This window comes from Bos taurus, chromosome 25 (genome assembly GCF_002263795.3).
Source record: "Bos taurus isolate L1 Dominette 01449 registration number 42190680 breed Hereford chromosome 25, ARS-UCD2.0, whole genome shotgun sequence".
NCBI lineage: Eukaryota > Metazoa > Chordata > Mammalia > Artiodactyla > Bovidae > Bos > Bos taurus.
The window spans coordinates 2527158-2538059 of NC_037352.1; the positions used below are offsets into that span (position 1 = coordinate 2527158).

The 10902-nt window shown below is 56.5% G+C and overlaps 1 protein-coding gene across 5 annotated transcripts; it reads left to right on the top strand.

Moving 5' to 3' along the window:
- Positions 1–1703: 1703 nt before the first annotated feature.
- On the top strand, positions 1704–10673 carry LOC132343837 (interleukin-32). 5 transcript variants are annotated; one of them, XM_059881527.1, is made up of 6 exons: positions 1704–6875; positions 8324–8362; positions 8494–8547; positions 9381–9407; positions 9585–9638; positions 10099–10673. In XM_059881527.1, exons 1-6 carry the CDS (start codon positions 6861–6863, stop codon positions 10417–10419), a joined length of 510 nt encoding a protein of 169 aa, XP_059737510.1. In that variant the 5' UTR covers positions 1704–6860; the 3' UTR covers positions 10420–10673. The 5 variants fall into 5 exon arrangements, with proteins under 5 accessions (XP_059737510.1, XP_059737508.1, XP_059737511.1 ...); XM_059881525.1 differs by having other exon boundaries at positions 1704–6711; positions 6841–6875; positions 9381–9638; XM_059881528.1 differs by lacking the exon at positions 8494–8547 and having other exon boundaries at positions 1704–6711; positions 6841–6875.
- Positions 10674–10902: the final 229 nt, after the last annotated feature.

The window sequence follows — 10902 nt, forward strand, 5'->3', positions numbered from 1 at the left end:
CCCTAAGGCCCCACCACATTCCCTGGCACATGGGTGGGCTCAGGAAATAATCACGCCTTGATATGCTGTGAGTGCTGTCGCTCTGTCGTGTTCGCCTCTGCAGCCCCATGGACTGTGGCCCACCAGGTCCCTCATCCATGGGATTTCCCAGGCAAGGACAGTGGAGTGCGTGTCATTTCCTTGTCCAAGGGATCTTCCGAGCCCAGGCATTGAACCCAGGTCGCTTCCATCTCCTTCATTAGCAGTCAGATACCTTACCATTAATGCCCCCCATGCTGTGGGTTCTCCCAGTTCCTCAGTCTCTTAGCTGACCTGTCCTCTCTCTTGGAAATGTTCTTCCCAGGAGTCTTGCAGGAGTCTTAAACCTAAACCTGCGACATGTGGGGACTCCCGTAGCCCTGTCTTCCTCCCAACACCTAAACGACTGAACATCCCAGCCCCAGGCTCAGAGCTTTCCCTTCCAGCTGTGCCCAAGAAACACCTCTACTTTCCAAATCCAGTTGCCCTTCAAGGATATCAGAAGTCGCACTGTGTCCCCAGATTCCTATGCCGAAGTCCTCTGAATGCCACGTCATCTGGAGGTGGTCTTTACAAGGGATCAAGAGAAACCTGGTCCTTGGGGTGGGCCCTAATCCATTATGACTGGTGACCTTAGGAAAATGGGGGATTAGGAGATACATGCATATCTGGAGAGGATCCCGTGTTGATGTGGAGATGGCTATCTACAAGCCTAGGAGAGACCTGGAACACAGGCTTCCCTCAGGGCTCTCAGAGGAACCATACCTGCTGACACCTTGGCCTCAACTTCTAGGCTCCCGTGTGAGAGAATAAATGTGTGTTGTTGATACACGGGTCTGTGGTTCTTTGTTATGGTGGCCCTGGGGCTGGAAGACTTACGAGAAGGCCATGGAGGTGCTGGGCTGAGAGAGGCTGTTGCCTCAGCAAGGAGGCTGGCCAGGCTGTGAGGGACAAGCCCTGTGGGGCAGGCCAGGGGAGGGAGACACCTGCCACTTCGCTTTGGATCGAGGGGACCCCAGAGGTCTCAGCGCCCAGACGGCCTTCATTCCCTTCTGAAGGCCCCAGTCTGTGTGCCAGGCAGCCCAGGCCGCTCCTGTCAACAACTGTGCCAAGCTGTTTGGGTCTTTAGGGATGGGCCCCACCGTCCACCCCGGGACGCTGAACCCCAGCCTGCCTCTGTGGGCCCTCTGTGATTTTTGTCACCCTGTCCTCCTTCTGTGACATCCCAAGCAACCCACTTTGCTGGGGACCCCACATCAGCCCTGAGACCACCCCTGGTCACCGTGCCCCAGGTCCTGGGTGACATCACTGCTCACACATAGATGATGCTCCACAGTCGGCCCCGTGCACCTTCTTTCCGGTCAGCACCCTGGAACCAGAACTGCCCACTTTCAGGGGGACACCCTCCTACACCTGGAACACCTCTCTGCTCCTCCACACCTGAGCCCCTGCCGTCCTCTCGGGAGCTTCCTGGCTCCCATCAGCTCATGCTGGCGGGAAGACAGTGGACTGGTCCCCCGACTGGTCCCCTCTCAGTCTGGGGTCACTGCTTCGTCAACGTTCCTGGGTGATGAGTGGGTGGGACGTGGGCCATCTATTGACCTCCCCCCATCCCAGCTCATCACAGAATTCAGGATCTAAATCAGTGCCCGATTCTCTTCTTTTGTGGAGAAGGCGGTGGCACCCCACTCCAGTACTCTTGCCTGGAAAATCCCATGGTCGGAGGAGCCTGGAAGGCTGTAGTCCATGGGGTCGCAAGGAGTCGGACACGACTTAGCGACTTCACTTTCACTTTCCACTTTTATGCATTGGAAAAGGAAATGGCAACCCACTCCAGTGTTCTTGCCTGGAGAATCCCAGGGATGGGGGAGCCTGGTGGGTTGCCGTCTATGGAGTCGCACAGAGTCGGACACGCCTGAAGCGACTTGGCAGCAGTAGAAGGGTCCTGGTGGTGGGGGGCTAGCGCGGGGCACGCGCAGCGCGGCCTACCCGGCCCCCGCCCCGCCCGCAGGCCCGCAGTTCTGGTCGTTCCAGGACCGGCTGCTAGAGGCCGCCGCACGCCCGCTCACCGAGCTGGGGCTGCCCCCCGGGACGGAGGTGGACGCCGCGTTCTCCTGGCGGCTCAACGGGAAGACCTGCCTGATCCGGGGGCGGCAGTACTGGCGGTAGGACGAGGCTGTGGCGCGCCCGGACCCCGGCTACCCGCGCGATCTGAGCCTCTGGGAGGGCGCGCTGCCGGCTCCCGACGATGTCACCGTCAGCAACAGGGGTGGGAGAGATCGCGGACTCGGTGGGCGAGGCCTTGGGGGCCCAGTGGCCGTGGGGTGGTGGGACTTGCAGAGCCCGGGGTCGGGGGAGAAGCCGTGCGGAGAGAGGGGTTTGGAGGGTGGTCAGGCGTAGACCAGCCCTCAAACCTCTCCCTCCCCGCAGGTGACACCTACTTCTTCAAGGGCCTCCACTACTGGCGCCTCCCCAAGGGCAGCATCAGAGCCGAGCCAGACTCCCGCCAACCCATGGGTCCCAAGTTCCTGGACTGCCCCGCCCCCACTGTGGGCCCTCGGGCCCCCAGACCCCCCAGAGCGACCCTTAAGCCCGGAGACTGCGACTGTCAGTGCGGGATTAGTCAGGCTGCAGGACGGTCTTCGGTGCCCCTCCTGCCTCTTCTGTCCCTGCTGTTGGGGGGCCTGGCCTCCCCCTGAAGGGAACCTGCGGCTGCGTGGAAGGGAGCTGATTGCCCACGGGGGATCCCGCGGGTTGTGGCTGTGGGAAGTCCGTCCCAGGGGCGGGGCTCAGCCAGGATGCAGCTGGGGATGCAGGTGGAGCTAAGTCCAGGAGGCGGAGACACAGGGCCGGCCCTGACACTGAATGCCCTGAGTGCTGCCTCCTGGGCCTTCCTTCCTCCCCTGCCCCTGGCCATGACCCCGCAGGACTCTCCTTTTCCCGGAACACCTGGCCTTTCCCGGAGCTCAGGCGGCTGAATTCCTGCAGCCCACCCCACCTGCCAACAGCAGCTGTCCCAAGTGCTTGGCTCTTTACAGGACAGCCCCACTCCCCCTTGCTGAGCCGGCTCTCCAGCCTCTGGTCTAAGGTTTCTCATCCTGTCATCCCCTCATGAAGTGCCAATCGAAGCACATTGGTGGGGTCCCAAACCCAGCTCTGTGACCACCCCTGAGCATGTCCCAAGTCCGGGGTGACATCCATGGCTCACATGGGTGTCACATGAGCATCACGTGGGTGATTCTCCTGAGACGGCCCCTGTGGCCCATCCTTGGTTCTAATCAGCACGCTGGTAACCAGCACCGCCCACATTCAGTACGACACCCTCCTGCTCCTAAAACACCTCTCCCATCTCCTCACCTGAGCCTCTGCCACCCCCTCCAGAACCGCTTGGCTCCCATCAGCTCGATGTTGGTGGGAAGAAAGTGGACTGGTCCCCTCTCAGTCTGGGGTCACTGTCTCCTCAGTGCCCCTGGGTGACAAGTGGATGGAACCTGGCCACCGCAATGACCTCCCTCCCCACTGAATTCAGGATCTAAATGAATGCCTCTGGAACTCTGCTTCTGGAATAGTCCACACAAGATAATCCAGGAAGGGAGTTCCCTGGTGGTCCAGTGGTTAGAATCTGGTGCTCTCATTGTCGTGGCCTGAGTTAAATTTCTAGTCCCAGAACTCAAATCCTTCAAGCCGATCGGTGTGGTCCAAGAAAAAGAGAGAATGACCTAGGGAACTTGAAAAATGCAGATTCCATGTCTTCACTGTGAATCCTCACTCTGGGTCTGGGGCCAGGAATCTGCATTTGAACAAACTGGGTGGTTGATGTGGGGGTGGGCTGGGGGTGGCCCCGATCTTCAAGGGACCAGGGCCAGCAGCTGCCGTCTCAGGTCTCTGTCTTCTGACTTGTGCGTCCCCTCCGTGTTCTCCACCCAGGAGCCAACCTCTTTCTGTGTTTACAGATTCCACTCACGGCCTGGGTGAGAGAGGTTCACCCCCATGGCTGGAGTCACATACCCACCATTTCTTAATGTGCCACCAGCCTCAGCGGGCCCACAGTGCAGCCCAGAGCTGACCCAGGGGCATGGAGCCCAGTGTGGTCACGACCAGGCCAGAAGGAGGATGACAGCCCGGTGTCTTCAACCAGCCAGGGATATGGATGTTCAAAGGCACCAGAAGCCATCTGGGCCTCTGTCAGGACCCTTTCTAAGTATGAGGAGGAGGAAACTTGTCTTCAAAAAGCTTATCAGCCCCAAAGCAGGACAATAAAAATAACAGGAGAGAAAACCCTTCATTTCCTAAGAGCAGTGATGGAGCCCCAAGGCGAAGTTTGGTGGCAGGAACGTGACAGACCTGAATCACTGTTTTACAGAAGAGGCTGGAATCCAGCATTGACGGGGGACAGGGTGGCTGAGGATGAGCTGGGGGGCAACCAAGAGTTGGTTGGAGGCGCCCAGAGAGGGATGTCCCATGTGACACCTGAGGCTCCTTTCGCTGAGACAATGGACACTTCTCCAGCCTCTCACTTCATGAAGTCAGGTTCACAAACATGCCACATCACATTGAATTTTATTATGTAAAGAACAGTACAGCTCCAGGAGTTGGTGATGGACAGGGAAGCCTGGCATGCTGAAGCCCATGTGGTCGCAAAGAGTGGGACTTGACTGAGTGACTGAAATGAACGAACAGTCCCAAGATAACAATGCAAAAGCTTCTGTGTTTCAAAGTAAACCATCAGGAAAATGAAAAGACAACCACACAATGGGAACAAAAATTGTGCAAACGATGTATCTGATAAGGGATTGGTACCCAGAGCATAAAACTCTTCTGACAACTTAAAATAAAAAGACAAATACCCCAGTTTAAAAACGTCCTGAGGATCAGTGTATACAGTTCTCCAAGAACTGTATAAACATGGTCCACAAACACATGAAAGGTTGCTCAACAGCATTTGCCTCCGGGGAACTGCAAATAGAAATCAGGGTGAGATAGCACTTCATGCCCACTAGGATGCCAGAATCAAAAGGTTGTGATAATAAGTGCTGATGAAGATCAGGCAAATTCGAACTTTGATATACTGCTGCTGGCAATGTGACGTGGTTTTATGACCTTGGGAAATATTCCAGTGGTACCTCAAAAAGTAAAAAGCAGACTTAGGGGTTGCCTGGTAGTGGGCCCTGGAGGATGATGGCTTAGGGGTGGAGAATGGCTGCTTGAGGTTGTTAGGTAGTTAGAATAGGAATCAGGAGTCCAGAATGGCGGTGGCTAAAAGACAAGGAAGGGAAAAGCCAGCGAAAACAGAGCAAAGGAAGGTCCGAGGACCGGAGTGAGGACCTCAGGTAGAACCAACAGCACTCCTGGCTGGCCCAATTTACATAGTGTGTTTAGGGGTCCTCAACGGTCAACCCAACTTACCTGCAGGCAGGTTTCGTTTTTCAGTTTGAAGTAATCAGCTGCTAGCATTTTCAGTGTGAGTTAGTTACCAACGTTCCACAAGAACAGGTTTCCCGTATTAATCTAACATCTGGGCTTTTAAGTTTTATTCAATTTTAATTAAACAGGCAAATACACTGGACGATATTGTACTAAACACGGGGGTGGACTCAAGAAGAGAAATCACTCCAGGCTGAGACTGGTTGGCCTCACCCACAGTTGGCTCTAATAGCTGTCTTTCCCCACAACACACACCCCGCCCCCGCCACACACCCCAACAGACACACACACACAGACACACCGACAGACACACACAGTGAGCCTTGGCTCCACTGGGAGAGAATATACGTGTGTCGCTGAGACCTGGGTCTGTGGCTCTTTATTATGGCGGCCCTGGGTCTCTGAGACAGACACAGGGCCATGGCTGTGTTGGGCTGTGAGGGGCTGTTCTCAGGGGGAGGTGGGCCAGGCTGTGAGAGTCAAGCGCTGTGGGGATGGCCAGGGCCAGGGAGACCCCTGCCACTGTAGCTTGGGACTGAAGGGCCCCCCATGGGGCTCAGGAGACCCTGGTCATTGGGGTCAGTTGGTCAGCAAGGCTCCCTTCAGACCCTCCTGGGCCCCATCCTTTGTGTCAGGCAATCAGGCCCGGCCCTGCCCTGGATGCCGGGGACCCGGGGAGAGTCTCCACCTCAGGGCCCTTGCAGGTCCTGTGACTTCCTGAGGGCAGGGCGGCTACCGAAGCTTCTCTGGATGTGGAGTGGGGTGCAGTCTGTTCAAGGGCCCTGGTCGCCTTCCCCTGTATCTTAACGCCCAGCTGGTTGACATCCTTTCCTGGAGCTCCGCAAGCTTCCTCAACGTTCTGTCCCAAGTCTGGACTTCCCTGTCCCTCCCTGCCCCCTAGTTGGTGGGTGCGGGTGGAGGGTGAGGCCCTAGTTGGGCTCAGAGATCCCGTCCCAGCTTAGGGAGGAGGGGCCTGTCCAGGGACCCTGAGTGTCAGGGACACGCCCTGTCCACCCTGGCCCCTCAGAATTCTGTCAGCCCATTTTGCCTTCCTTCTGTCTTGGCCCTGCTCTAGTTCTATTTCTGTCACACACACACACACACACACACACACACGAACCCCCGCCCCAGCCGGCTTCCTGGGCTCTTCGATGGCTCCACCCTCCCACCCCTCCCTCCTCTGCCCTTAAGTCCCTGACTCCCAGGGGATGCTGAGTCTGGCCTGCTGTGCAGTGGACTGCTAGCTGGGGCTCTGCCGCAGGCTCTCAGGTGAGGGGCTCCGGGCGCCTGGGCTGAGGAAAGAGGGGAGACCTGCAGGCAGAACTCGCTCCAGGCTGGTGGGCGAGCCTGCTTCTCCAGATCACTTTTCCTCACACCCTCCCTCCCACCGCGTTACAGTGGCAGAGCCTTGGAGCACCATGGCTTCCGCTAAGGTGAGTGACCGCAAGAGTGGGGGGAAGGTTGGGCCCTGGAATTTCCTAACTTGCCTCTGTCCCAACCTCCCTGGGCTGAAGTGGGGGACCCTCCGGGGAGATTGGCCTTGAAGACCTGTGACCCATGCAGTTGACAGGGTCCTCTCTCACAGCGATCCGGGGCAGTGACGGGGAGTGCTCTGCTATCTCTACCCCGACATTCTGAACAGTTACTGACACAGACCCTATACACGCCTGTTGCTCTGAGCCCTCTCTTTTATTTCATTTGGAAAATTCTCAGCTGGACTTCAACTATTTGTTTTCTCTCCATTTCTAAAAGGGTTTGTGCACAAAGATTTCTCTCTCTCTTTCTGTCTCGTTCTCTCTTGCTCTCTTTATTTTAACTTTTGATTTTGTGTGGGAATAGAGACGATTAACAATGTTGTGATAGTTTCAGCCATACATATACACGCATCCATTCTCCCCCAGACTCCCCCCACCCTAGAGCCCCGTCCTTAGCAGCAGGTCCTGGCTCTGGGGCGGCATTCCTGCTGGAGGACAGGTATGGCAGCAGCTCTGTGCAGGTCCTGGTGGGCTGGTCTGGGCTGCAGAAAACTGAGGAACCAGAGTCATGGGACAAAGGAGTCACTTTAGGAATTAGAGTCGACATTCTGGTGAGAGAGCTGCAAATGGAGGGTCTCCAGGGTCAGAGGAATGAGTCATCTCTGGAGACTTTTTCTACAGCCTGGAAACCTGGGGGTAGAGGCATGTGGTGTTTTACTAGAAACCGAAAGCATTTCTCTAGGGCCTGGATCAGCAGCTGAAGCCACGCTGAGCTCAGAGTCTATTCTTTCCCTTTGGGGAGCCCTCCCCGCTCTGTACCAATCCGCCCACCTCAGTCCTGAGCATGATCAGATGCTCAGGGGCTCTGGGCCATGGAACACCGGTGTCTGGGAGTGGTCATCTGGGGTGACCCAGGCTGAGCAGCCAGGCCCAGCGAGAGGACGATGAGGGCAGCAGAGTGTCCCCACGGCCCCTCGAGGTGTTTTCTTGCCCAGACACGTGTGATGCTGGGCTGACAGGATGGGGCCCCGGGACACAGGGTGTGCAGACGGAAGCCCTGCATGCCCTGTGAGCCACACTGACCACGCAGGGCCAGGAGGGCAGTGGGGACAGCGCCAGATTCCCGCCATTAGGTGGAGTCTCCCGAGGGGTCGGTGGGGCGCCTGCCACCTCCGAGATGGTGTCAAGTGTCTGGAGGGAAAGGGGCTGGGGGCCGGGGGTCTGCAGGGTCAGAGAACTGACCAGTTCCTCCCTGGTCTGCTCTAGCGGGACCACGGAGGGCTAGGCATCTGTAACCAGGTTGACCTGCCTAGTCCAGGGCAAGGGTCCTCCTTGTGTGAGTGTGTAACAGGTCTGCAATGGTTGGTGAGGTCTCATCAGCCTGGGTGTTACTGTCATCTCCACAGGACATCGACGATTTCATCAATTCCCTCAAAGCCAAATTGGTAAGAAGTTCTTCCTCATGTATGGTTAAGGGAATGGGGAAGCTGGGTGAAACTGAGAATGTTCTGGCCCACCTGGGACCCAGGAGTGAAAGGACCAGGCCTCTTTGTCCCAACTCTGTCTCTCTTCACAGTTTCAATTCGTGGAATTGTTTTGTACAAACCTTCAAAAGAAGTCTAAAGAAGAGGTGGGTCAGTGCACTCCCCTCTGTCCAGTTTAAGTGGAATAGGGTGGCTTTGTTGCAGGAAGGAAGACCTTTTCCAGCGCCTGAGAGTGGGCTCTTGTCTAACACTCGGAAATAATTCTCTGAGGAGACATACGTGCTGACAAAGCAAGAGAGTTTATTGAGAAAGGGCGCCCGGGTGGGGCACAGGAGGGTAAGGGAAACCAGGAGAACTGCTCTGCCTGCTGGTTCACAGTCTTGGGCTTCATGGTGATGGAATTAGTTTCTGGGCTGTCTTTGGCCAGTTGTTCTGACTCGGAGTCCTGCCTGGTGGCGCACACCTTGCTCAGCCAAGATGGATGCCAGCGAGAAGGATTCTGGGAGGTGGTCAGACACGTCCTGTCTCCTTTTGAGCTTTCCCCAACTCTTCCAGTTACTGGCAGCTTGTTAGTTCCCTGTTCCTCACTAGGACCTCCTGTCCTAAAATTACTCATGCAGATGGTTATGGTGGTGCCTGGCCAGGGTGGGCAGTTTCAGTCAGTGTGTTTCCCCTAACAATTTCATGATAATGGTGATGATGAAGGTGATAGCTCAGGGCCCAGTCCCTACACTGCACAAAATTCACCTGTGTATCCATTGTATCCGCTGACCGCACAGGTGGGGGATACGGAGGCCCAGGGCTGCTGGGGGAGGTGTGCAAGTCACAGGGCAGTATGACAGAACAGCAGTGTCAGATGCCTGGTCCGCAGCCACCGGAGGAAGAGGGGACACCAGTGAGCACAGACTCGGGCTTGAGATTGAGACTCGAAGTGAGAGAGGGTAGGGGAATTTTAAACTGAGTGATATTTTCCCAATAGGTCTGCTCAGATCTTATTTTAATGGAGGTGAGTTTGGGTCTTGCCCTTCCCCTGAAGTTGAGTCCCCAGGGTTGGGATCAGCCAGGGTACTGGGTCTGGACGTCTGTCTTCCTTCTGACTCTCCTGGACCCATGGGAGGCCCAGTGGGGACAACAGAGCTCAGCTGCAAGCCACGTGGGCAGTCTCCACATTTTCTTTCCTCAGAGCATATGCAGTGCAGATATGGCTGACGCCGTGGATGCTCAAGTTAACAACTCGGTGAGTTTGCGCTGACATCTCAGCCCCTCTTGATTCCCTTCCCCACTGGTCTGTCTTCTCATTGGTCCTGCCACAGGTGCACAGAGCTCCCCGGAGCGGGGCTGGGGGGCCCTGAGAGCTCCGGAGGGCAGCCTTGGGGCATCAGCCTCCTCACTCAGTGCGCGGCGAGCAGAGCCCTGCCTTCAGCCCCCTGCCTGTGAGCCCTGGGGCCTCATGCTGAGTTCAGAGGTCATTCCATCTTCAGGTACAATAAAGCACCAGGGCTCATTTCTCGAGGGGACCCAAGGGACCAGGCTCAGGTTTTGGGAAAAGTCCTCTTGTCGGTGGAGCTGTTGGCAGGAAGGCAGGCAGTTTTCATTCGTGGGCTTCTGGGTCCCAGAGTCTCCTAAAGGCTGGGAGGCCTCGGCTCGGTCAGGACAGTGCCCCAGACATGTACCTGAACAGCCTCCCATCCCTGCAGGAATCCTGTCCATTGCTTCGTGAAACACTGCAGGAGTTGCGTCGCAGAGTCTGTGAGCCCTCTGGCTCCTACAGTCCCCCAGGCCGGAACCAGCCCTTTGACTCCTCCACTTCAAGGGATTGGTATGACTGGACACTTGAGCTATTTAAAGAGCTCCTGCGGCGACTGCAGCAGAAGTTTCAGAAAGCCCTGGAGTGGCTTCATCAGATAGCGGCTGCCTGCCTACAGGGCTTGCGCATAGCGGCTGAGGCCGTCTGGAGAGTGTTGAATGATTTTTGCTCCTCTCTGGAGCAGCTCTTCAGGAGCCTCATCCAGGTCTAGAAGCCCCAAGGGGTCCCCAGGGAGCTTGGCCTCATCTAGACGCCTCAATTTCCCCTTCTCACAGGGCATCTTCTGATGCACCCTTTACCCTCCTGCTCACCCTTGACCCATCCTCATAGCCTGCCTCACCCCCTCCCCTTCAGGGAGGGCACCACCCAGCCCATCTAACTCTCCCTGCCTGAATTTTCCTGCACCAGGTCTGGCCTGCCTGTCACTGTAGTGCTGATGTCCTAATAAAAGTCAGTTGACCCAAATGGAGTGTCTGTGTGGATGAGAGGCTGGGGGTCGGATGGCTACAGGCAGAGGTGGTGGGTCAGATGGATCCAGGTGGGGGTCCTGGTGCTGGATGGATAAGCAAATGCCACTGGACTCTCTAATCTGTAACTGGGAATGAAGGAGGAAACAGACAGAACAGGCTCCATCTTGCAAGCAGGACTCCATCTTGGGTCAGACTGTGGACTTTGAGCTATGTGCCCAGTATCT